Source organism: Mus caroli, unplaced genomic scaffold (assembly GCF_978045245.1).
Source record: "Mus caroli unplaced genomic scaffold, Mus_caroli_1 scaffold_16, whole genome shotgun sequence".
Lineage (NCBI taxonomy): Eukaryota > Metazoa > Chordata > Mammalia > Rodentia > Muridae > Mus > Mus caroli.
The window spans coordinates 14,869,848-14,893,993 of NW_028227271.1; the positions used below are offsets into that span (position 1 = coordinate 14,869,848).

The 24,146-nt window shown below is 50.3% G+C and overlaps 2 protein-coding genes across 7 annotated transcripts; one reads left to right on the forward strand and one right to left on the reverse strand.

Annotated features, from left to right (window-relative positions):
* Positions 1 to 43: 43 nt before the first annotated feature.
* Ncaph2 (non-SMC condensin II complex subunit H2) lies at positions 44 to 15,654 on the reverse strand. 5 transcript variants are annotated; one of them, XM_029469663.2, is made up of 20 exons: positions 15,564 to 15,654; positions 11,143 to 11,244; positions 7,931 to 7,986; positions 7,728 to 7,812; positions 7,583 to 7,651; positions 7,418 to 7,497; positions 7,180 to 7,334; positions 6,723 to 6,806; positions 6,085 to 6,182; positions 2,162 to 2,233; positions 1,935 to 2,001; positions 1,702 to 1,809; positions 1,537 to 1,590; positions 1,308 to 1,378; positions 1,135 to 1,228; positions 948 to 1,019; positions 815 to 870; positions 630 to 731; positions 379 to 528; positions 44 to 311 (listed from the first exon to the last, which is right to left on the reverse strand). In XM_029469663.2, exons 1-20 carry the CDS (start codon positions 15,576 to 15,578, stop codon positions 171 to 173), a joined length of 1,731 nt encoding a protein of 576 aa, XP_029325523.1. In that variant the 5' UTR covers positions 15,579 to 15,654; the 3' UTR covers positions 44 to 170. The 5 variants fall into 5 exon arrangements, with proteins under 5 accessions (XP_029325523.1, XP_029325522.1, XP_021038380.1 ...); XM_029469662.2 differs by having other exon boundaries at positions 948 to 1,022; XM_021182721.2 differs by having other exon boundaries at positions 948 to 1,022; positions 15,488 to 15,654.
* Positions 15,655 to 15,766: 112 nt separating this feature from the next.
* Positions 15,767 to 20,269, forward strand: Lmf2 (lipase maturation factor 2). 2 transcript variants are annotated; one of them, XM_085831566.1, is made up of 15 exons: positions 15,783 to 15,830; positions 16,006 to 16,060; positions 16,599 to 16,852; positions 16,950 to 16,978; positions 17,112 to 17,326; positions 17,404 to 17,582; positions 17,811 to 17,952; positions 18,065 to 18,199; positions 18,270 to 18,375; positions 18,454 to 18,550; positions 18,623 to 18,805; positions 18,882 to 19,050; positions 19,145 to 19,256; positions 19,331 to 19,427; positions 19,522 to 20,269. In XM_085831566.1, the coding sequence occupies exons 5-15, from the start codon at positions 17,266 to 17,268 to the stop codon at positions 19,816 to 19,818; spliced, it is 1,578 nt and encodes a 525-aa protein (XP_085687692.1). In that variant the 5' UTR covers positions 15,783 to 15,830; positions 16,006 to 16,060; positions 16,599 to 16,852; positions 16,950 to 16,978; positions 17,112 to 17,265; the 3' UTR covers positions 19,819 to 20,269. The 2 variants fall into 2 exon arrangements, with proteins under 2 accessions (XP_021039569.1, XP_085687692.1); XM_021183910.2 differs by having other exon boundaries at positions 15,767 to 16,060.
* The last annotated feature ends 3,877 nt before the right edge of the window (positions 20,270 to 24,146 follow it).

Consider the following 24,146-nt stretch of genomic DNA (forward strand, 5'->3'; position numbering starts at 1 on the left):
TCTGTACCAGCAGCTCATTTAAATAGTTTGTCGGGTGAACAGGTGGGGTAGCAACACTTTATTAGGCTAGGCCAGCCAGGAAGCAACACTGGAGTGAATGGCCCCATAGCACATTAGGGGCAAAGACCTCCAGGTGTACGTCTTTCCAGGCCTGCCTCAGTGCTGTCCACTCAAGGCTGGGCCATGGAGGGTGCAGCATAGGTCTGGAAGCGGGTGTGGGCTCGCTGGTGTGTGAGCAGTCTCAGAGACATTGTGTCCACAGCTGCCTCCAGTCCTGGCTGCTGAGTGATCTCCACTGTGTAGTCATTAGCCTGTGGAAACAAGGTGTCAGCAGAGTCCAGGGCCGTTGCCCCATCCCTTGTGTCCCAGGCCACTTACCAGTTGCAAGGAGGCCAGCATGGAACGGCACACCTCAAAAGCAGGCTGCCCTGCTACAAGCTCTGAAAAGGGACACCATTCATTGAGCTGGGGGAACCGTGAAGCCAACTGGTCCCCATAGATATGGATATCAAAGGGCACATGCTGCTCCTGCAGAGGGAAAGGACATGTTAGCTTCAAGTGGAGAGACAGGTCTGGGCAAACCCCAGGCTGGTGGGAGGAGTCTCTAGTTCCCAAGTAGCACGCCTCACCTGCTCCTGGAGCAGGGGCTGGATGGTATCTTCCCAGTCCCTGATGCGTTGGCTCAGCTCTGTCTCCTGGATAAACTTCTGGGAGGTGGCAATGAAGAGTTCCTACAGAAGGACCAGTGGTTTCTCCCTTGCACACATGGGCCCAGGATGTCCCCACTGCTCCCACCTTGGTGACCCAGGCCTACCACATTTCTTCGGACCAGCTCCTCATATCTCAGGGTCTCTGGCATGGCCTCTGCATCTAGAAAGGTCCAACCATGAGCTGCTAGAGCTCTGGGGCTACATTCTCCCCTCCTGCCACTCCCCGTCCAGACCTACCAAGGTCAGCAGCTTCCTCGGGCATCACCCCCGCAGGCTCCTCCACATACTCCTCGGGCTCTAGAAAGTCATCTGCTGAGACATGGGAGAAATGACCAAGGCTGCTGCTCAGCCAGCCGTACGTGCTGCGAGTACTAACACGACCCTGACCACACAACACGCGCACACTCCAACAAAAGGCACCCACCTGCTACCCCTAGGTCCTCGAGGGACTCTTCCAAGCGATCCTCCTCTGTAGGCCACAGATCCTGCTTGGCCCCAGGTAGCCATCTCTCTTTGATCTGTCCAGAGAACATCTGTAAGGAAACTCATATATCCCATGCCCGAGACCTGTGGGGTTTCAGAACTGTGGGTACTTGCCTTACGTCTCCGCAGCTTCTGGAGGGTGTCAAGCTGCTCTTTTACATGTTTCCAGTACAGGACTTCCATGTCTGCAGACAAAGACCTTATAAGGGGACTCCCCATCCGGCCCAAGCTCACACTAGTCCACAGAGACCTTCAAGAGACCCCGGTAAGGAGGATAGGGGTAGAGCTGGGGAAGGAAGAGAAAGACTGTTCTCTGAGCATGTGCACAGGACCCAAGCCTCACCTGCAAAGGTTGGGCCCTTCCGCCGAGCCCTCCTGCCGTCAGGGTGTTCAGCATCTGGGAGAAAGTAGTTAGCAAGTGCCAGGCCAAAACCCCAGTGTTCCCGATGGGTCTGCTCCCAACACCCAGGAAAACGGGTGTGTCACCTCAGCCCATATACTCACTCACAGGCATCCAGGTACCACTTGTGGAAGTCCTGCAACTTGGTGGCACCCTTCCTCTTACGCTTCTGTCCTGGAGCCTCCTCCACACCGGGTGGCACAGAATAGGGTTTCCCTGGAGGCAGAGAGGGACTGCCTCAAGAGTAGCCAAGGGAAAGGGATCCAGAACCCACCTCCAGTCCATTGCCTCAGGAGCACTAGGCAAGGCAACTCAAGCAAGGTGTCACCAATCCTATTTACCTTTCTGGAAGACCTTAGATTCCAAGGAGTCAAAAGGGTCCAGGCTCTGCCAGGGGTCTGGGGTCTCCTGAGCAGGAAACACAAGCAGAAGCTGAGAAGGGGAAAGCATTAGGTCTCCCTACCAGAGCTGACACAAGTGGGGACAGTTCAGAGCGACACAGGGAAGGCTTAAGTTTTTGAAAGACGTGCCAAGGGTCTAAAGGGTCTAGGGACCTCGCATTTCTCACCTGCAGCCGGGAGGCAGGCTCCGGGGCCCCTTGTCGTTCCCGCAGCATGTATCTCCTTGGCAAGACGGCACTCTGCAAGAAACAACCCACAAGTTCTCTTCTTCCAACCCCTGCCCACCCAGGCTCTCAAGACCCCAGAAGTTCTGCTTAAGTTCACATCAAATACCTGGTTCAAGGGCCCTCTTAGTGCCTAACTAAGACTAAGACTAAGAAGTAAAACCTTGAGCTGGGGCTGGGAAACGTTGACCAAGTGCTTGCCCTGCAGGCCTGGGGCCTGAGCTCGATCCCTCGCACTCAGCCACGCTCTGGTGATGCTCACTTGTGCTACTCAGCCCCTCCCAGAGTCAAGCTAACACACAGCATGTGAAGGGGAAACGAAACATGATGGCGTTAAGGCAGCGGCTCTCAGCCTCCCTAATGGTGTGGTGGCCCCCAACCATAACATTATTTTTATTGCTACTTCATAGCTATAATTTTGCCATTATGGATTGTAAATACCTAAAAGGGGTTGTAACCCACAGGTTGAGAATTGCTGTTCTACAGGGAGGTGAAATACTGCATTGTGCAAGGAAGCTCCTTACACTCAGGAAAAACCCTGAAGAGCTTCAGAAAGTTTCTAAAACTGACCCGATTCACTAGCGCCCTACCTCCCCAAGAGGATATGAACAGGAAAGACTGTGGAGAGAAGGGTCTCCAACAGCCCAGCCACTTAGAAGGCTTAGAAGCAGAGACAAGCTGCGCTGCCTGGAAGAGGCTGAGACCAACAGAACTGCAGAAAACGACACTCTCCAACCTGTGAGCGTCCTGCAGGCTGCTCAGTGGCTCTAGGCTCCCAGCTTTTAGTTCCCTAGACAGGATGAGTAGACTGTTCACATCTCCACAGAAAGAATGCCACACAACAAAAGAGACGCCTGAAGGGGGACGCAGCAGAACAAAGGATTAACATGGAGAGAAGCGCATGATCCTGGACAGACAGGGCAGCGAGTCGTGTAACTGAAGCAGAGGAGCCCAAGAGGTAAAGCACCTGAGGTAAGATTCCAATACAGCTGTCCCTTCCCATGTGCTGTGACAGTGTCTTCTTGCTATGGCAGCAACTGCATGGTGCTTGCTGTGGGTGGTAAGACTGCATCTTGGGCTGACTCATTAGAATTTAGAGTACTGGTGAAGGGCATGTCAAGATGACACTCGTCATGTACAGCATGGGGGAGATGCCTGCTTGATGAGCGGAGTCCACCACATGAATGTGAAGGTCCTGAAAATAGCTAAAAAGGTCTGAGAAAATGTTGCAGTCTGCAGCTCACCACGTTGAGATTAATGGCAAGCAGCAGCAGAGGTTGCCTGGTCACTGTTGTGTGAGGTAAGAAACGCACCCGAGGCTGAGAAGGCAGCCAAGCAAGAACTTGTTTGTATAAGGAGAAATGGCAGCACTGCCTCTGATCTGGCAAGCAGGTTAGATAAGCGAAAGGACCGACAGAGGCACTGACTTGCCACTGCTTAGAGCCTGCAGGCTGAAAGCAAAATAAGTACAAATCAGATTCAAGAGCCCTTGCTGAGAGCTAGGAACCTGGAACCCACGGGATAGGAGTGAGGAAAAGAACATGACAGAAGGTGAGAGAAGAGACCCCTTGCTCGGGTCTGACCTGTAGTAGAAGAGAAAGAGAGAATCTGTCATCTAGTCTGAGATGGAATCAACAGTGGCCTAGTACAAGACACTATGGTCACCAGCACTCAAACAAGTGGGGAAGTCCGCTTAAAGAAGCAATCAAAGAGTCCATCACAGGGGCTGAAGAAATGGCTCAGCGGTTAAGAGCACTAACTGCTCTTCTGAAGGTCCTGAGTTCAACATCTGTAATGGGATCAGATGCCCTCTTCTGGTGTGCCTGAAGACAGCTACAGTGTACTTACATATAATAAATAAATAAATAAATAAATCGGTCCATCACAGCCTGGCTGTGAGTCTATTGGGCGTGGGTTGGTCTGACTGGCAGAAAATGAGTCAAAGGCTGCATAACCCAAGACATGGAGGAAATCACCATTAAGAACTTGGTTACCCCCGTCTGAGATCCACATCAATGTCTGGGAATGGAAGACAGTAGAAGGGTAAGACCTACTAAGGGACTGGGACTAAAAGCAGCTGTGTTCGAACCCCAGGCCACATAGAACTATGTTCACAGGGAAGTTTTAAAAAAGATTGATTCAACAGTGACCTCGCAATGTGTACGAGGATTTAGAGGCTCTGTTGAGTCCCATGGTGGAATGTGTTCCTGTTCTAAGGGATCCAACAGATATGCATGCATGCATGCATGTATGTTTATTCACACACATACATATGCACACCAACAGAATCTTAAGGAGAACTACTCGTCAGGAGAACTCTTCCTTTAAAAGCACAGTATTGCTGGGGATGCAACTCCATAGGAGGATGCTCACCCAGCATGTGCAATACCCAGCACCATAGATACAGATAAGGAAAAACACGGTAGCCTGGCATGGTGGCTCATACCTGTCCCAACACTTGGGAAGCTGAGGCAGAAGGATCACACATGTTCAAGATTAGCCTGGCTACAAAGTAACCAAACCAAACTAAATGAATAGACTGTAATATCCATCTGCAATTAATGTTACTATTTCCTCCTAAATACATCAGATCAGTTTTAGAAGAAATAATTTCCTCTTTTTTGTGTATAATGTGCATTACTTTTTTTTTGCTTGGATGTGGGTGTACACATGTGGGTGCATGTGGGGTACACGGGTGTGGGTGTACACGTGTGTGGGTGCCTGTGGAAGCTGAAGTGTTAGGAAACATCCCAGTTGTCTTCCCCACATTCACTGAGGTAGTTTCTCAATCAAACCCAAAGCTCACCCCCATGTTTAGTCTTGCTAGCCAGCTTGCTCTTGGTAGCCTATCTCTATAGCCTCCAGGAATCCCAGGCTACCCAACACTCCACCCAACATTTATGTGGCTGCCGATGATCTAAACTCTGTCCTCTGGTCCTCATTCTTACACAGCAAGTGTTCTAACCACTGAGCAGTCTTTCCAGCTCACCAGTAGAATCGTTTTCAAGACAGGCTCTCAGTATGTAGACCAAGCTGGCCTAAAACTTCACAATCCTGTCTCAGCCTCCAGGGTATGGGGATTGTAAGCTTTAGTGACCCTGCCTAGCTGGGGTGGGGGTTGGGGGGGCAGTCTATGCCCATGACTGCACAACCCGTGAAGGCAGCACTAAATCCCCATTGGAGCTCGAGTGACTGATGGTACCAGCTCTGATGTAGATGCTGGGAATGGTGCTTGACTTTCTGCAGAAACAGTAACATTCTTAACTGCTGAGCCATCCCTACAGCACGCTACTTTTTAATGTATTCATATTACAGAAGATCTAGGAATTCAAAGCAGGGCTTCCATGGGCCAGTCAAGAATTCCACCCCTCAACTACAGCCCCAGCCTCATCTCACCTCACCTCACGGGTTTTGTTTGTGTTTTTCTTTGTTGTTTGTGCTCAATAAAGACTTCCTAATTATTTCTGGATAGGTTGTACCTGGAGGCAAAATCCTCCAGACCCATTTTCTGCTTCCAGCCTGAACAGCAGTGGCACTTGGATTCAGCTGACATCACAGGTCACCAGAATCAGAGCCTTGAATGCCAGCCAGTCCCTCCTCAGGGAGCAACTGCCGTTCCACTTACAGAGGGAAGGGATATGGAGGCTGCCGTTCTACTTACAGAGGGAAGGGATATGGGAGCTACCATTAAACCTGGAGGATGGCCAGGCTCCTGGGCAGGCACCTCCTCTGAGAGGACAACACCAAGGTGGTAGACAGGAGCCAAGGGCACTGCACTGTTGCCCAGTGTAATGTTACTCTGCCCAGGACAGGACAGGGCTTGCTCTGTTGACAGCTTGGGCTCTGCAGCCTCATTGGTGTCCCACCTGCTGTGAGGTCCTGGGCTCTGCAGGCTCTAGAGCAACCTCCAGGGGCTCTGCTCCATCCTCTGCATCCTCCTCTCCGCCGCTGAGCGCTGGACCATCTAGAAAAATGTTGGTGCAGGAACCAAGAAACCAGTTAGCCCAAAGAGGCTGGAGGCCAGGCAGCAGATGGAGCTCCCATGTAGGAGGCTCATGGCCAACTCAGAGGAGCTAGACAGGCCATTCATTCTCTCTCCTCCCGTTACACTGTAGCATTGGGAAAACTGAACTAAACTTTATACTCTCTTCTTCACACTGGCATGCTCTGGTTGGTTTACCTTACTTCTTGGCAAATATTTGTATATTTGCTTATTTACTTACTCACTTATACTGAGAACTGAACCCTAGCTTTGTCTATGGTCATGAAAGTGCTCCAACCAAGCAACAGTTCCAGCCCAGATATTACTTACTGCCATTTACATTCACCCAGAAAAGACCCAAGAAGAAAAGTCTCGCTGACTGAGCCCCAGCACTGACAGCATCTGCTACCATTAGGCCTGTTCCCGAAAAGCCAATGACCAGGAAGTAGACAGGCTAGGGAAACCGAGAGCATCCAGGGTCAGAGTCCAGCCAGCTCAGTCTCCCTGCTGCCCTCTTCTCACCTGGCTCTTGGGAGATGTCGGGTACAGGAACAGGACTCCCGTTCCTAGACACTTCCATGGGCTGCTCCTCAGCGTCCTCAGGATCTGGGAGAGACAGACACTAGACAGAGTCAGCTCCGTCCCTACAAGGGTTCCACTGGTACCCAGTGAGTCTCCCTAGATTGTCAGCCAAAAACAGGCTCCAGCAGGCCTTAACTTGGGACTAAGGAGGACACCAGGTACCAGATCCCAATACTGAGCTGAGCTGTGACCTTGTGGCTTGTTGGCTGACAATCAAGGTACAAGGAAAGATGAGGGAGAACAGCTCTGTCCAACCTATTCAGCGTGGAAAAGGAACGTGGCACGAGATAGCTTCTAAGACTAGAGATGGCAGGCATAAGGTACCTCACAGCTGTCTCCCAAAAGAGAGACTGACACCACCTTCCTTCCCACTAAGCTCCCACATCCAAACCCTTACCGTTCTGGCTCCTCGACATGGGGCATGGCTCCACGGGCACCACAGGCTCCACAGGACACATTCCCACTGGATCTAACATAAAGCAGCCTCTGGGGTTAGGAATACACGTGTTCATCCTGAAATCCTTCCGGCTGGCCAAGACGTCACCCTGACAGCTGTGTTGGCAAAAGCAGACTTGCTAGGCAGGCCCTTCCCAGGCAGGTGTCCTCCCCTCCCCCATGCTAGCTCAGTGTTGTACCTATACAAGGGGCTGCTGTTCTTTTCCACTTCATCAGGGGCCACCAGGGCCATGGGCAGTAGGGGTATGATAAGCAGCTCCTGTGGGCAGGGAGGGGAGAGCTCTGAATTCTACACGGTACAGCACTAAGACTACTCCCCACCAGACAAGGGCCAGAACACTCACACTGGATGCCTGATCATTTTTCAGATCCACATTAGCCCGGGAGTCAGGGAAGTCGTCCAGTGACAGGAACTGCAGGAGACAACAAGTACTCATGAGAGCAGGGCCAGGCAAGCACCCAGGGCAGAGTTCACATGCCCCAACTAACCTCATTCTCTGTTTCACAGGGAGTCTCTGAGTTGACAGTCTTCTTGCTCCCATCTTCCTGAACTAAGGAGAGCTGTTTGGCTCGCCTGAGAGAGAAAAACATACCAAGAGCATCCTGAGAGGCTTCAAGAGACCCCAAGCTGCAAGCAGGGCACAGCTAAGACGACGAACGCCTCTTCCTTCTGGCTCACCTCTAATACTTACCTCTTGCCAGAAATAAAATCGAGAGCCTGGTAGACCAGCGAGTAGAGGTACTCCACCTGGCAACCAGAGACACACAGTAAGGATGTGGAAAGGAGGGACCTATGGGAAATGCTGCTTGGGGATATCCCAGGGTGGGGACCTTTCTTATTAGACACTTATTACACACTAAATCTGGCTGTCACCTCCAAATCTCCATACAAGCCAAGCCAGTTTTCCAACTGTTAAGTAATTCTCACTCCCCAGCGTGGTGGCATGTGCCTGTAACTTTAGCACAGGCAAGGCTGAAACAGGAGAAGTAGGAGTTTGAAGCCATACAGTAAGTTCTGGATTAGAGTGGGACATGTCTCAAAAAAGAAAAAAACAAAAACAAAACTAAAGTCAACAACAACAAAACCTTTACAAGCCACTCCAGCTCTCAAACACAGAGGCAAAAGAATCCTAGATTCACAGCCAGCCCAGGCTACATGCAAGCTACTGTCCTAAAACAAAGCACAGGCATACACAAACAAAAACACTGAAATATAAACATAAAAATAACTCTCTGGGGCTGGAGAAATGTCTCAGCAGTTAAAGTATTGCTGTTCTTTCAGAGGACCTGAGTTTGCCTCCCAGCATCCACACCAGCTACTCATAACCACTTACTACTCTAGTTCCAGGGGAATTAGATGCCTCAGGCTTCAGAGAGTACCTGCACTCATGTGGACACACACACACCACACACAGACACACACACACACACCCCTAAGCACCTGAAATGCAAAAAATGAGGATCTGAGTTTGGATCCTCAGATTCCATGCTAAAAAGCCAAACATGGCAGCCTACACTTGTAAGCCCAGTCTTGGAGAAGGCTGGGGAAGTGGGGGTAGGAGGGACTCTCAAGTTCACTGCCAGCCAAAGGAACCAGTGAACTTCAGGTTAAATGACAGACCCTGTCTCAAAAAACAAAAGTGCAGATAAAGATACAAGACATCCACCTTGAGATTCCACATCATGTACACACACATGCACAGAGCGCACACATACAACAACAACAGTAACAATGATAATCTCAGTCAGGCGGTGGTGGCGCAGCACTCGGGAGGCAGAGGCAGGTGGATTTCTGAGTTCGAGGCCAGCCTGGTCTACAAAGTGAATTCCAGGACAGCCAGGGCTACACAGAGAAACCCTGTCTCAAAAAAACAAAAAACAAAACAGAAAATCATCTCAAATCACAGCAGCCCCATCAGAATGACCTGGACAGCCTGTCCCACATTCCACAGGCCACAAGCAGCACGGCCTCCTTGACACAGGTCATGGCCATGTCACGATGGGTGCCCACTGTTTCAGGCAGCACATGCCCGGCAGGCCTGAACCCTCACACATGGTACCCACTGGTATTTTTGCCCACTGCCCCTAGGCCAGCTGCAGCTTCTTTCTCCTCCTAGCTACACTACCCCATTCACAGGAGGGTGCCGTGAGTCTCTAATGATGGCCCTGTCACCACAGAACCCATGATGGGCCTACCTGGGGAGACCTTTCACTTTTTTTGTTTGTTTGTTTTTGAGAGAGGGTTTCTCTGTGTAGCCCTTGCTGTCCTGAAACTCACTTTGTAGTCTAGATTGGCCTCAAATTCAGAGATCCATCTGCCTCTGCCTCTCAAGAGCTAGGATAAAAAATATGTACCATCGCCACCCAGCTTTTCACTTGCTTATTTGTGTCCTCCACAGAACCAGGGGTCCCACATAGGGTGAGATTTCTAAGGGATGATGTAGCACAACTGCAAAGTGCACGTGGGAGGTAAAAAAGGCAGAACATCCACTCTATACCCGATAACCACGTACATGAGGTGCAACAGAGCTCACAGGACACCTGGCCCTCTATCTTTTCCTGGCCACTTTACTTATTGATTGTGGTGTTAGGGAATCAGTCAAGGCCTTATGTATGCTAGAGAAGTGCTATACACCTGAACTATACCTCTAGCTTGGCCATACCATTTTGTAAGTACGTGTTGTATGTGTTTGTATGTGTACAAACGTGCAGATGTGCATGTACATTGTACAGATGTTTATGGAAGCTACAGGCTAACCTCTGTGTCCTCCTTAACTACGCTCCACCTTGTCTTCCCGGGTGAACCTGAGGAGAGTGCTCATCAGCTAGGCTGGCTGACTAGTGAGCTCAGGGTCTCACATGTCTCCGTACTGCTGTGCTAGAGTTACAGATGCATGCCATCACACCTGGCTCCTTATCTGGATGGTGAGGCTCCACACTCGGGTCCTTAGGCTTACACAGCAGACTTCTGCCAACGGAACCATCTACTGTTCATGCCATTTTAACTCAAGTTTACCTGGGCATTATAGAACACGCCTGTTATCCAAACACTTGAGATGCAAAGGTAAGAGTATCAGGAGTTCAAGGCAAGCCTCAGCTACAGAGCAAGCTCAACGACAGTCTGAGCTAATAAAATCTTGCCTCAAAAAACCAATAGGGGGTGCTGGTGAGATGGCTCAGTGGGTAAGAGCACCCGACTGCTCTTCCGAAGGTCCAGAGTTCAAATCCCAGCAACCACATGGTGGCTCACAACCATCCGTAATGAGATCTGACGCCCTCTTCTGGAGTGTCTGAAGACAGCTACAGTACACTTACATATAACAAATAAATAAATCTTCAAAAAAAAAAAAAAAAAAAAACCAATAGGGCGGATGGGCAGTGGCAGTGAATACCTTTAATCCCAGCATTTGGGAAGCAGAGGCAGGCGGATTTCTGAGTTCAAGGTCAGCCTGGACTACAGACTGAGTTCCAGGACAGCCAGGGCCACACAGAGAAACCCTGTCTCAAAAAAACAAAAAACAAACAAACAAACAAACAATAGGATGGGGCTACATAGTTCAACTGGTGAAGCACAAAACCTAGCATGCATGAAGCCCTAGCATTGACCCTGCCCCCAGGACTGCAAACACTGGACATGGTGGTTTACACCTGTCACACCAGCATTCCAGAATACAGAGGCGAAGGGATCAGAAACTCGAGGTCATCTTCCTTGGATATATGCAGTGTTTGATATCAGCATGGGATGTATAGGATGTGTCTCAAGATAAAAGCCATCAGTAAACTCCAGGTTTCCTTTGGCACTGATAGCTGTGGCCAAGGGTAGGCAGGTTACAGAGAAATGGACGTTGCTGCGGCACCAGGAGCTCAACACTAAGCACAACTGTCAGTGATCTGTGGAACCCACCTTCTTACTGTAGACACAGGCTGAGCCCTGGATCAACAGTGCTGCCTCAATGAAGTTCATTGTGGTTTTGCCTTCATCAAAAGAAATGCAGATCTGGTCCAGCTGCAAGAAAGAACGTTAGTAAGCTGGGCTCGGTAAGCGGGGGCATGCCTGTGACCCCAGCAGTTGGGAGATTGAAGCAGTATTCAAGGTGTGCCTAGGCTACATAGTAAGACAGTCTCAAAGAATGTAAGATACCAGTGTGGCAGGAGCCTATACTCACTTCCTTCCGGGGTAGCTCAACCAATCACCCACAAATGTAAATAGCTCCAAGTCTACTCTTGAATTTGCAGTTGCTTCTGGGTGTTTCTGGAGGAAAGCTAGATCTTTGTGACTCCCCCCAGTTCCTGGGTCCTGTGAGACCAAGGGCTTTGGAAGAGGGAGGTCCCCAAAGGATACTGACCATGATGGCCAAAGCTACATACCAGCTCTCTCATCAGCACTCCAAACTGTACCCACCCAGGTCAAAAGCCAACTGGGACAAACTACAGCAAAAAGACCCTTTCCTCTGAGAAGGGAAATGACAGAAACAAATGCAGTACACCCTATCCTTTAATTGGAAAACTCAGGAACCAGGTACCATAAGTAGTTCCTCTCTACAGCCCTCCATGGCCTCTGGCAGCCCTGGCTCTAAGCCAGTGTTTGGGTTTTTCCCACTTCTCCCTTCTGCCATGTGCACCTAGCTATCCCTGGACAAATTACCAACCACACATGTCAACAAGTGCCAAACCCATCCGCAGAGCAGCTTTCTCCCTGAGGCTCTGGGGTTCCATTTACAGATACCTACTGAAGATCTATAAATAATAAATAAATAAACAAATAAAGACACAGCCCAGAATTGTTCTTCAAAGTATTAGAGATTGAACTTAAAGTCTTGCAGACACTCTTACTACTGCCCGAACCCCTATGTCCAACTGTCCTATTCAACTACCCAGATTTTTATAAATAAGAGTCCAGTGAGCAAGTCCATGCTGGCTTCTGAGCATCCACACTTATCCTCCCAAAATGAAGGATTTCAGCGCCTCTTGTTCACCTGGCAGTTCAATCTGGATCAGTCCCCTACTACCTCAAGTTCCTCTCTAATGTCAGCTGACCTGGCCCAGTCTAACCTCTCCTGCATGTTTGTTACAGGCTTTCTGCCACTCAGAGGGAAAACCTGAAATTCTAAAATCCCCCAAGGGAGGTATGTAAACTCACAGTCTCTTCCAGCTACCAGCCTTCCCCTGTGAACTTTCATGCCTTCCACTGAGGCAAGCCCCATGTTCCCACTACATAGAAATTTTCAGCTTACCAGACATGGCAACTCCTTTTACCTCAAATACAACCATGTCCCTCAGTCTAAGTCTTCATGACTTCCTAACCTTTTCTTTCCAGTTTATCACGCGCTTGTGATAACACACAAATACAGAGGATGGGGAACTGAGAAGCTTTGTCTACTATCAGCAAATCATTTCATCTCACTAGTGACCATTTCAGACTTTGTTGTAAAGGCTACATTGACTTATATGAAACATAAAGAGACAGTGCTTAGGTCAAATAGACACGTCTAGGTAGGAAGCAATAATGACGTGGTTCCCACCCTGATACCCATCCTCCCTGGAGAGCAGACATTTTATCAAAGCATGAATTAATCTTTGCTTTGCTTGACATCTGTTTTCTTTTTTCTTTTAATTTTAAGTGATTCTTGGCACATAATACTTAATAACAATGAACAAATAAAAGAAAGTAACACCATAAGGCATGTTAGAACACTGGTAATTATGTGGAAAACAAAAAGAACATATACAGCATCAGGGCCAGGACAGCAAAGCATCAGGAGATGTGGCATAGTCTTCTCGTTGTTATTTGAAAATTGAAACAGGGTCTCCTATAGCTCAGGCTAGCTTCAAATGGATTCTGGAGCCAAGAATGATCTTGAACTGACCTACCTACCAAGTACTGAGATTAAAGACATCATGTAAACAGACCCAAGGGCAGGAAAGTAGCCTTATCTGAAGCAGAAGGGCTGACCAAGCCAGGAAACAAATTTAACAAGTGTGCCCACAGATCCTTTTATGAAAACCTGATTCCACAGTATGACCTCTTAATACTGTTCTTGGTGTTTCTCAGCCAACTGTGCAGTGCAGCTTGATCATCAGGGCCCAGGGAGATGGCTCAGTGGTTAAGAGCACTGACTGCTCTTCCAGAGGTCCTGAGTTCAATTCCCAGCAACCACATGGTGGCTCTCACAACGATCTGTAATGGGATCTGATGCCCTCTTCTGGTGTGTCTGAAGATAGCTACCATATACTCATAGATATAAAATAAATAAATCTTAAAAAAAAAAATGTTCATTTAACAAGTATTTATCCTGCACCTACTGTGCAGACATTCTACAAAGTATAAGAAAGCATATACATAATCGCTACCCTTCTAGGATTTATACTGTAAAGACAGACCACAAACCAGCAAGCAAACAACTATGCCATGTTGAGGACTGGCTATAACTTTTTTTTTCTAAGATGTGTGTGCACCATGTGCTTGCAGGGGTTCATGGATCCAGAAAATGGCCCTGGAACCCCTGGAAGTAGAGTTACAGGCCATTGTGAGCTACCTTTTTTTTTTTTTTTTTGGTTCTGAGAACTGAACCCAGGTCCTCTACAAGAGCGGCAAGTGCTCTTAACCAGTCATCTCTCTAGCCCTGATTTAAATTTTCTAAAAACAAAAAATGATGTAGGTGTTTTGCCTGCATCCATATCTGTGTGCCACCTGTATGTTTGGTGCCAGTGGAGGCCAGATGAAGGCACTGGATCCCCAGGAACTGGGATTACAGACAGCTGTCCTGTGGGTGCTTAGAACTGAACCTGGGTCCTCTGAAAGAATAGTCAGTGCTCTGAATTGATGAGGCAGCTTTCCAGGTCCCTGCGCCCCCATCCCTGTCTCCAGTTTTAATTCTTCAGACTGGATGGTGTCCAATCTAAGAGCCTGGATGAGAAGGTTTTAAATATCTAGGTCTAATACACCTAGACCAGATATAGTGGGGAAGGAAGTATATTCTGCCAAATAACTGACTCAATTCAATGGTAAACTTGGTGTGAGACATGAGGCCTTATCACATCTCTTAATTTTCACCTTTAGTTAAACAGTGAAACACTTTACCAAAATAGAGGACTAGAATTTGAACCACAACCCAAAAGCTCCACTTTAAATAACATCCAAGATCCCATGTAACATCCCAGCACATGCCAAGGGAGTGGCTAGAACAAATAGATCTGGGACAGCTCACAAAGAAGAGCGGTATGGGTGTATCCCACCACATGGAGTTGAAAACTTGTATTTAAAAAAAAAAAAAAAATCACACAAGTAAGATTTTCTATTTTTAAGGGAAAAAAGACTCCACCCGGAAAAGCTCGACACTTAAGAGAGAAAACAGAAGCAGTCAAATAGAAATCCTAAGAGCACTGTTTCAAAAAGGAAGCTGTCAGACCGAGAAATCTCCCCAACAGGGCATTTCGAGCGTCTCTTTTATTTTTAAATACGAAGACCACTACAGTTCGAGACGAGACCTGTAACTATTCAGTAGTCGAATCCGATTGTGTTGGGCCAAAGTGTGAACATGCAGAAACGGGGCAGACAGTGACTGAATAGACTTAAAAAAAAAACAAAACGGAGGACTGGAATGCTGATAGGCTAGATTACAGCGAGGGGCTGGGCCACCAACAGGGTGGGGAGGGGGCGGATCCTTCTGGACAAAACTGGTTCAAATTAAGAGCCTGGGGTATGGGTGCGTCGCACTGCGGGAAGATCGTGTGGGCGGGGCTTGAGGTCTAAGATACAAAATCCCTTTTCCTTCGGGAACCAGATCTCTCTCCATTACTGTAAGAGTTCTGGCGTGGTAGGGTTGATTGGTAGTCGCAAATAATCGGGAGACTGGGACAGAAGACTTTGGGCTTAAGACCTGCCTTGGCGCCTGGCTCAATAAGAAAAACAGGTTCCAAAAAAAAAAAAGCTCGGTGGTAGAGTGCCTGCCAAACTTGTCCAAAGCCCCAGGTTAAATCCGCCCCCAAAAGGGGAAAACAAAAAGTTTGCTTCTTAATGTATTGTATCCCCCCAAAGAAAACCAGAGGCCTTAAAAGGACAGCTCCAGGAGAATCTAGCTGAAGGTTTCGAGAGGCAGGCTGGATTTTGAAGGGGGGGTGAGGAAAGAAACAAGACTGCAGATGACACACCAGACGGCTACAGACCCGGAGGCGGGGGGTGGCAATGCCGCCTGAGCGCCCAGGCCGATGCCATTCCCCCGCCGCCCTCACCTCCTCCAGATACTCGCCCAGCTGTGCCGCCACGTCCACCTCCCAGTTCTTAGTGAGATCCCGGATGGGCTGCAAGAGGTGAGCAAAGCGCACCTCCACATCCTCCATGTCTAGAACGGGACTAGAAGCCCGGAACCATGGCTCAACCCGCTACTGGTTCTGGCGCCATTTTGGTGCTCCCGCCCCGGAAGTACGTAGCCAGGGCACTGCGCGCACACCTATGACGTCAGGCGGGCCCAGTTTCGAAGAGGTAAAGAAGCGGGCCCGACGGGGGCGGGGCCTACACCGGGGGCGGGGCTCCGCGTCTAGCGGGAGGGGTCTGGAGGAGCCGAGGAGACTTAAGTTTCTGGGTGGTTAGCGGTGAGTTCTTTGGCACTGGGTGGAGCTCTGTGACCCGACCGGACGGACGGATTCCGGCTGCGGCGTGGGCCAGAGGCGGGGCTGGGGGCGGCTAGGAGACTAGAGGACACTACTTCGGCAAGACCGCGTAGCGGACATGGCGAGCTCCCGGGTCCCACAGCAGCTTTTCCTACAGGGTGTGGCCGCTGTCTACTTGTTCGCCTTTGCGTCCCTCTACACCCAGATCCCAGGTGAGGGCGCGGAGAGGTTGAATCGTCACACGTGGACGTGGTAGCATCCCTTCCTTCACTCTGCCCTCTGAGGCGGGTGTGAAGTCCAGGCCTCTCTCTGCGCGGGATTAAGGGGTGGTAGTTTGCGGGCAACAAAAGTGGAGGAAAAAGGAGTACAAGGGTCGATTTCCCTTAACTATTACTAGTCCCATCTAGGGTTAGGGGAAAAACCCCAGGGGAGTGGGTGGCAGATTTCTACCTGGACTCTGTGGACAAGTAAGAGAGGGATGCGCTCTTCTTGACAGAAGGTGCTGACCCAGAATCAGGTCTTCTGAACCTGGTGTTGGGGGTCAACAATTTCCAAAGTGAGAGAGCGAGCATCTGGTAGACAGAGCAAGCCCTACCTGGGATGGGAACATCTGCAAGCACAACCTGGAGTTGGGGGTTTGGGACATCTGCATGCCAGGAGCTGGTGGTGGAGCATCTTCGGGGCCTAAGTTCATGTGCATGTTCGTCTGGGAAGATGTCTAAGACTTGGCCCTGACATACCCTCCCACAGGCCTCTATGGTCCAGAGGGCATCCTTCCTGCTCGAAGAACACTGCGGCCCCAAGGCAAGGGCCTGTGGCAGCAGCTGTGGGAAACACCAACGCTGCTGTGGGAGGCACCAAGACTGGGGCTGGATACTGCCCAAGGTCTGGATTTACTGACCTTATTGGGCACCGTGCTAGCCCTGGGCGCCCTGCTCCTGAACTCCCTGAGACACCCCTTCGTCTACCTGCTGCTCTGGGTTGCCTACCTATCAGCCTACCAGGCAAGTGAGACACTTAAAACTTCAGCCTTCTCTCTCTCTCTGCCTCACCTGATGCAGCAGACACACAGTGGCTCCCTGACCACTTCTCTCCCTACAGGTGGGCCAAGTGTTCCTTTATTTCCAGTGGTGAGTGACTGGTGGGGGGTGGGCAATCTGCCTGAGGCCACTGGGCAGGGTTGTTTGCCTCTCCTGGGAGGACCCTGGGAGGTTCCTATTAAGCAACCTAAATAGGAAATTTAGGATATTTCCCTCCCTATAGGGATTCCCTGCTGCTGGAGACTGGCTTCCTGGCTATACTGGTAGCCCCGCTAAGGGGGCCTTCCAAACACAAGATTGTCCAGGGTAGATTAGCAGGAACTTTACCACATGAAGACCTCCCATTCTGGCTCGTGCGCTGGCTGCTGTTCCGACTCATGTTCGCCTCTGGTGTGGTCAAGCTGACCAGCCGCTGCCCTACGTGGTGGGGACTCACTGGTGAGGGCCCGGGGCCTGAAGCTGGGGGATGATCTAGAAGCTCTTAAGCAGCCCTGACCTCCAGTCGCTTCCTGCAGCTCTGACCTACCACTATGAGACGCAATGCCTGCCCACACCCGCTGCCTGGTTTGCTCATCATCTGCCGGTCTGGCTACACAAGCTCAGCGTGGTGGCCACCTTCCTCATTGAGATCGCAGTGCCACCCCTGTTCTTTGCTCCCATTCGCCGCCTACGATTGACTGCCTTCTACGCTCAGGTGGGTAGAAGAGAGTGTGGCCTTTACTGGCTGGTGAGGCTTGCTGGGTGGGGAGTGGTCGGGTGATGGGTGCTGTGGGGGAAAGCATCGCAGGCAGAAGGATGTGTTAGCCAGTTTAGGTGTTTACTGCCACGTGAGGCTGTGGCCTTTGGGAAAGTGTCGGTCTTTAGGTCTGCGGGAGCCCAAGAGCATCCTCTCCATAGCTCTGACTGCATGTCTTCCTCTCAGGCATTATTGCAAGTCCTGATTATCATCACTGGCAACTACAATTTCTTCAACCTGCTAACCCTGGTGCTCACCACTGCCCTCCTGGATGACCGTCACCTGTCTGCTGAGCCTGGTCTCAGAGGCCACAAGAAGATGCCCACCTGTGAGTGTCAGTCATCCTGTCACGACAACCAAACCCATGTCATCTGCCAAAGAGCCCCTGTCCCTTGGCTGCAGACCCTTAGCCAATCTGTGACTGTCTGTCCGACCCATAGCCTGGCCTAAAGCCCTGCTGACCGCGCTGTCCTTACTGCTGGAACTGACTGTCTATGGCCTGCTGGCCTACGGCACTGTCTACTACTTTGGCCTGGAGGTTGACTGGCAACAGCACATCATCCTCTCGAAAACCAGTGAGTGCCAATGTGGGGACCTAAGGGAAAGGGCTGGCTCGGTCCCTGATCACACTCTCCTCCCTGGCAGCCTTCACCTTCCATCAGTTCTCCCAGTGGCTGAAGACGGTAACCCTGCCAACTGTGTGGCTAGGGACAGCCTCCCTGGCCTGGGAGTTGCTTGTTGTCCTCTGGAGGTATGTATGTACCCGAAGACCGCAGGCAGAAGCCACTTTCAGATCAGCTCTGACCACACCCGTCCCTCTCGTCCCCAGGTGGATCCAGGTACAAGGATGGTCACGGAAGTTCTCTGCGGGTATCCAGCTCTCCATCCTGGGCACTGCGACAGTGGCCTTGTTCCTGATCAGCCTAGTAGGTGACCCTGTGAAGACTGGGGTTGGGGGAAGATAGGACAGCACTGAGCTATCGCCCATTTGCCTGCAGGTACCTTACTCCTATGTGGAACCTGGGACCCACGGGCATCTCTGGACTGGGGCTCATCGCCTGTTCGGTTCTGTGGAGCACCTACAGCTGGCCAACTCTTACGGCCTTTTCCGTCGGATGACTGGCGTGGGCGGGCGGCCGGAAGTGGTCCTAGAGGGCAGCTATGACGGACAGCACTGGACAGTGAGCCCTCCCAGATGATATATGGGTAAAGGGACCAAGTCCAGCCATCCCAGCTAACCATGTGTCTCTCTGTCAGGAGATCGAATTCATGTACAAACCTGGGAATGTGAGCCGACCACCCCCTTTCCTGACTCCTCACCAGCCGCGCCTTGATTGGCAGATGTGGTTCGCAGCCCTTGGCCCACATACACACAGCCCCTGGTTCACCGGCCTGGTGCTGCGCCTCCTTCAGGGCAAGGAGCCAGGTGAGGGCTGGGCCGGGCTGGGCTGGGCCAGGAGAGGGGCCAGGAAGGGAAAGACAAGTTCAAATCCATGTTAACCTCTCCTCCCCGGCCACAGTGATCCGACTAGTCCAGAGCCATGTTGCCAACTACCCCTTTCATGAACGGCCACCCACCTACCTGCGGGCCCAGCGCTATAAGTACTGGTTCTCAAAGCCTGGGGATCAGAGGTAAAGCTGCAGTGATGGATGTGGGGCCAGGGCCTGGGCTATAGCCACATGCTGACTCTCCAGTTCTGTTACAGCCGGTGGTGGCACCGCCAGTGGGTAGAGGAATTCTTCCCATCTGTATCCTTGGGGGACCCAACACTGGAAACCCTGCTCCAACAGTTTGGACTAAAGGTATGAAGGAGCCAGCTGAACTGTGAGAGGTAGCAGGGTGCTTGCCTGTTGCAGGAGTGAACCCCATGGGCTTTTCTTGGTTTTGTCTCCATAGGATAAGAGTCCACCCCGGGCCCGCAGCCCCAGCAATGGCCTAGTTCAGACACTGAACTGGGTGCGGACACAGCTGTCTCCCCTGGAGCCTCCCATCCTGCTCTGGGGGCTCTTCGGGGCAGTGGTGGCTATCCGAGTTGTGCAGACCCTACTCGCCCCCCGCCCGCTCCAGTCCTCAAAACAGACTAGAGAGGAAAAACGTAAGCAAACCTCTAAGAAGGATTCCAGAGCCGCCTCTGAGCAGGCTGCCCCCAACAGCAACAGCAGTGACTCCTGGGCCCCACGGCGGAAAAAATAGCATCATGTGCTACCATCAGCTGGCCACGTGTCCTAATGATGAAGTCAGAGCCCTGGGATCCCAGCACACATTGTGACACAGCCCAGCCACTGTGCCTTAGCCAGTCCTGCCAGAGCAGATGCAGACTGGAACGCCACCCCCGAGGAATGCTGGGTGTCACCTTTGAGAGCCCTGCTCATCCCTCTACACCAACCACATCCTTCGCTACTCACCTTCTACTGTCTTGGAACCAACCCAGAAGTGGGCCTGCGGCCTAGCTCAGGACTTCTCCTGAAACACTGTAATCAGTGTACCCATAGATGCACAGGCCTGAGTCTGGAGCTCCTTCCTACCCAGCCCCACTTTGGAGCGGGGAGCTAATCCTGCTGAGGACAGGAGCCAGGGGAAGTGGGTCCTTGATACTGCCTGCCTGCCCCTCAGACTGTACCAATAAAGGCCCCATTTGTACATACCCATTTACTAGTGGTTTTTCCTTCTGAGGAGGCCTGAGGATAGCTGGCACAGCCTAGACTGGTTACTGACCAGGCTAAATGGGCTCCCTCCTTGTCGCTCAGTGTTCTCCATAAAATAAACAAAAAGGCCTGGTTACAAGAAGCTGCGGTGTGGCACAACCCGGCAGACCAGCACAGTGAGGGCTGTGAGGCCGGTGGAGGAAGATGAAACTAGAACAACCCAAAGACCAGGGGAACTTTCCAGAATGCATCCCTCTCTCCACCTCCTGCTTCTGGTCTTCAGAAAGGTCAGAGTTATGACAGGGACAAAGGGGGAAAAGTAGAGATGGTTATGTTATAGATATAAATCTAGATAGGGGTGGATGTATATCCCAGAGGTGCTAGACCTAGGATGGAAGAAAGAAGGTGGATGCAGTCACCGTTCGCCTTGTTGTGGGCAGAGGACACGGGCTAGAGTCTGTCTCCCAGGGCCGGGCTGTCAGCTCCCTCCTTCCCTGAGATCTTGCAGCACAGCTTCCTCTATCCCAGCTCTATTGTTGGTCCACACCTCTTCCTTTTCCTCTCCCAGAGTGGCTTCCAGATTCAGTTACACCAGCCGGCCAGCAAACCCGAGGACATTCCTGTCTAATTATCCCCCAAACCTGCGTTGTTGGCATGTGCCATCATGCCCGTTTTTGTTTGATGTTTCATTTTGGCGTTTGGTTTGGTTTTGGGGGGGTTTTTTGTTTGTTTTTCTTCGAAACAGAGTTTCTTTGTGTAGCCCTGTCTGTCCTGGAACTTGCTCTGTAGACCAGGCTGGCCTTGCATTCAGAGATCCACCCTCCTCTGCCTCTCAAGCACTGGGATTAAAGGTGAGTGCCACTATGTCTAGCTGTGCCTGGTGTTTGTATATGGGTTATGGGGATCCAGAATTAGGCCCCTGTGCTTAAGTGGTAAGCACTTTACTGACTAGACCATCTCTTTGACCCCTTAACCATTTCCTTTTTTTTTTTTTTTTTTACTTTAATGTTCATGGCTGTTTTGACTGCCTGTGTCTATGTTTGGGTGTCAGACCTTGGAGTTACAGGCAGTTGTAAACTGCCATGTGAGTGCTGGGATTTGAACCCTGGTCCTTTGGAAGAGTAGTCAGTACCCTTAACCACTGAGCCATCTCTCCAGCCCCCTTAACCAATTTTTAAAGGTTTACGTTTATTGTTTTTACTTACATGTATGTCTGGGTATGCACACAGGAGCATAGCTGACAGAGCCATTAGATTCCCTGGAGTTAACAGTTGTGAGCCACAAGGTGTGAGTGTTAGAAACTGAACTTGGATCCTCAGAAAGAGCAGGACAGACTCTGAGCCACTGATATTCCTAAGTATATATTTTTGTAGCACTCAAAGTATCTTTAACTATAATCTTTTGACATTGTTTCTACAACTTTCCCAATACCCCCAAAAGAAGCCCTGTATCCCTTAAACAATAATCCTTCTTAGTCCCTAGCAACCTGTACTCTGCTTGCTTGCTTGCTTGCTTGCTTTCTTTCTTTAATTCTAGACACCTCATAGAAATTGAATTATTCTATAATCTTCCTTTTTCCTCTTTTTTTTTTTTCACGATCCATCCATGGTATAATGTATCAGAGGGTCATTTCTTTTTTTTCCTTTCCCTCTTTATTTTTTATTTTTCTGAGACAGGGTCTTGTGTGGCCTTGGCTACATTCTATCTTAAACCTGTCACCTCTAAAAAAGCCTGGGGGTGCATGGCCCAAGATAGCAGGGCTCCAGATTCCATCCACTGAAAAGCAATGTTGGGCCTTTCTGAGCATAGGGAGCCAAAGATGGCTTTGAACTTCTGATCTTCCATCTCCATCTCCCCAATGCTGGGATTACAGACATGGGCCACACATCTGTATTGGGGGATTGTTTGTGGTTTGGGGGAGGCATGTGTGTTACTTGGTTATTTTTGGAGTTGGTTGGTTGGTTGGTTGGTTGGTTTGGTTTTGAGACAGCACAGGCTGGACAGGAAGTTACTATGTAAGGCTAGCCTTGAACTTGCTGCAATCCTCCTGCCTCAGCTTCTCAAGTCTGGGATTACAGCATGTCCTACCTCACCAGGCTACATTTCTCACTTTGTCACACAAAAGGCTAAATACCTATACCTAAGGATCTTATCAGCAGTATTTATTTAATTTCATCATACACAAAACTGCCCTTTTCACTTTGCATTTTTTGGTCACAATCCTAGACTTTAACAAACTGAGCCATCTGCCCAACCCCGGTTTCAGCTCTGAGAACAGTACTGAAAAAGCATGGCCAGCAAAGTTCGTGTCACTGTCTCCGCTGATGTAGGGAGTTCCGTCATTGTGATTGAAGGGAGCTGATAGTGGTTTTTCAGTATCCTATCAAAATAGCTTTGGCCTTGCAGCCCTGGGAGGAAATAAGCAGAAACCAGGGGCTGTGTTTTTGTTGCCAACATTGTCTGCATAAGAAGATCCAGAGGAGAAGCCAGCATGTAAGCAGCAGAGACAGCAAGGGGAGTGACAAGGCTGGAGTGGGGTCAAGAGGAAACCAAGCTCCCTTCCTTCCTTCAGGCCCCACAGAATTCCAGCAACGGGAGCCCCCAGAAAGGCCTGCCTGACATTCACTCCCCTTGAGTGAGCAGAACCTTGAGCCCTGCTATCCTCCCATACATACTGTGGGACTGTTTAGAGATGGCAGGAAAAGGTCCCCGGAGGGACACAGGTTCTGGGGACAATATTCAGGAGGTCAACAAAAGCAATGCTATGCCCAGTGACCACAGCCAGAGTGGAAATGGACCTTCAAGAGAAGATCAAGTCAGATGTGGTGGCTTATACCTGTCACCCTCGAACTCAGTAGGCTAAGGTAGAAGGGTCTCAAATGTCATACCAGCCTGGACTACACAGCAAGGGGAGGGGTATGAGGCTGGGGATAGTGACTCACATCTGTCCACACTAAGTCATAGGACTCAGCCTCTACATGTGGATTTGAATCGTGATTTCCAACCCAAGGAACCAAACGCCCTTGGAGAAATGACTAGTGCGAGGAGGGCTAGCGCATACTGGTGCTAGGGATACAGCCTTGGGGGGAGTTGAAAAGCAGCCCCAGAAAGGTCCTTCCTGTCAAGTCCTCAGAGAGCACCAAGCTCTCCCTCCCTGCCTCTTGTCTCTTCTCTAGCACCGTGTGCTCAACCCCCCTAATGCTGCAACCCTTTAATATGGTTCCTTTTGGTTTTTCAAGACAGGGTTTCTCTGTGTAGCCTAGACTGTCCTGGAACTCACTATGTAGAATAGGCTAGTCTCGAACTCAGATATCTGCCCACCCCCTCCCCCATTGGGAGTACGGGGATCAAAGGCGTGCACCACCACCATCCAGCTCGTTTCCTCATGCTGTGGTGACCCCTCCCCATCATGAAATTGTTCTGTTACTGCTTCATAACTGTATTTTTTGCTACTGCTATGATGCTATATTTATTTATGCTATAAATACCTGATATGTGACCCCTAAGGGTCGTGTCCCACAGGTTGAGAAGCATGAAGTCTCCAGAACTTGTGACTCCTACCAGGTAGACAAAGCATTTTGAGCAGGGATTAAGTGACAGATCTTGAGATGGGATCATTCTAGATTGTCCCACGTGGGCCCTAAATGCCATCCCAGGTGTCACATCCGCAGATAGCACTTGTCCACCTCCCCACCCCACCCTAAGAAGACCTGAAGTTCGGAGACACAGCCACAGGTTACTACGTGGTCCAGGAACCTCGAGAAATGGACAAAAGCAAGCATCACCGGCCCTTCCCAAACAATGGTTTTCACTTCCCGCCTTCTGAACTTGAAGTCATGGGTTTCTTGGGGTTTTGTTGTTTGTTTGTTTGTTTGT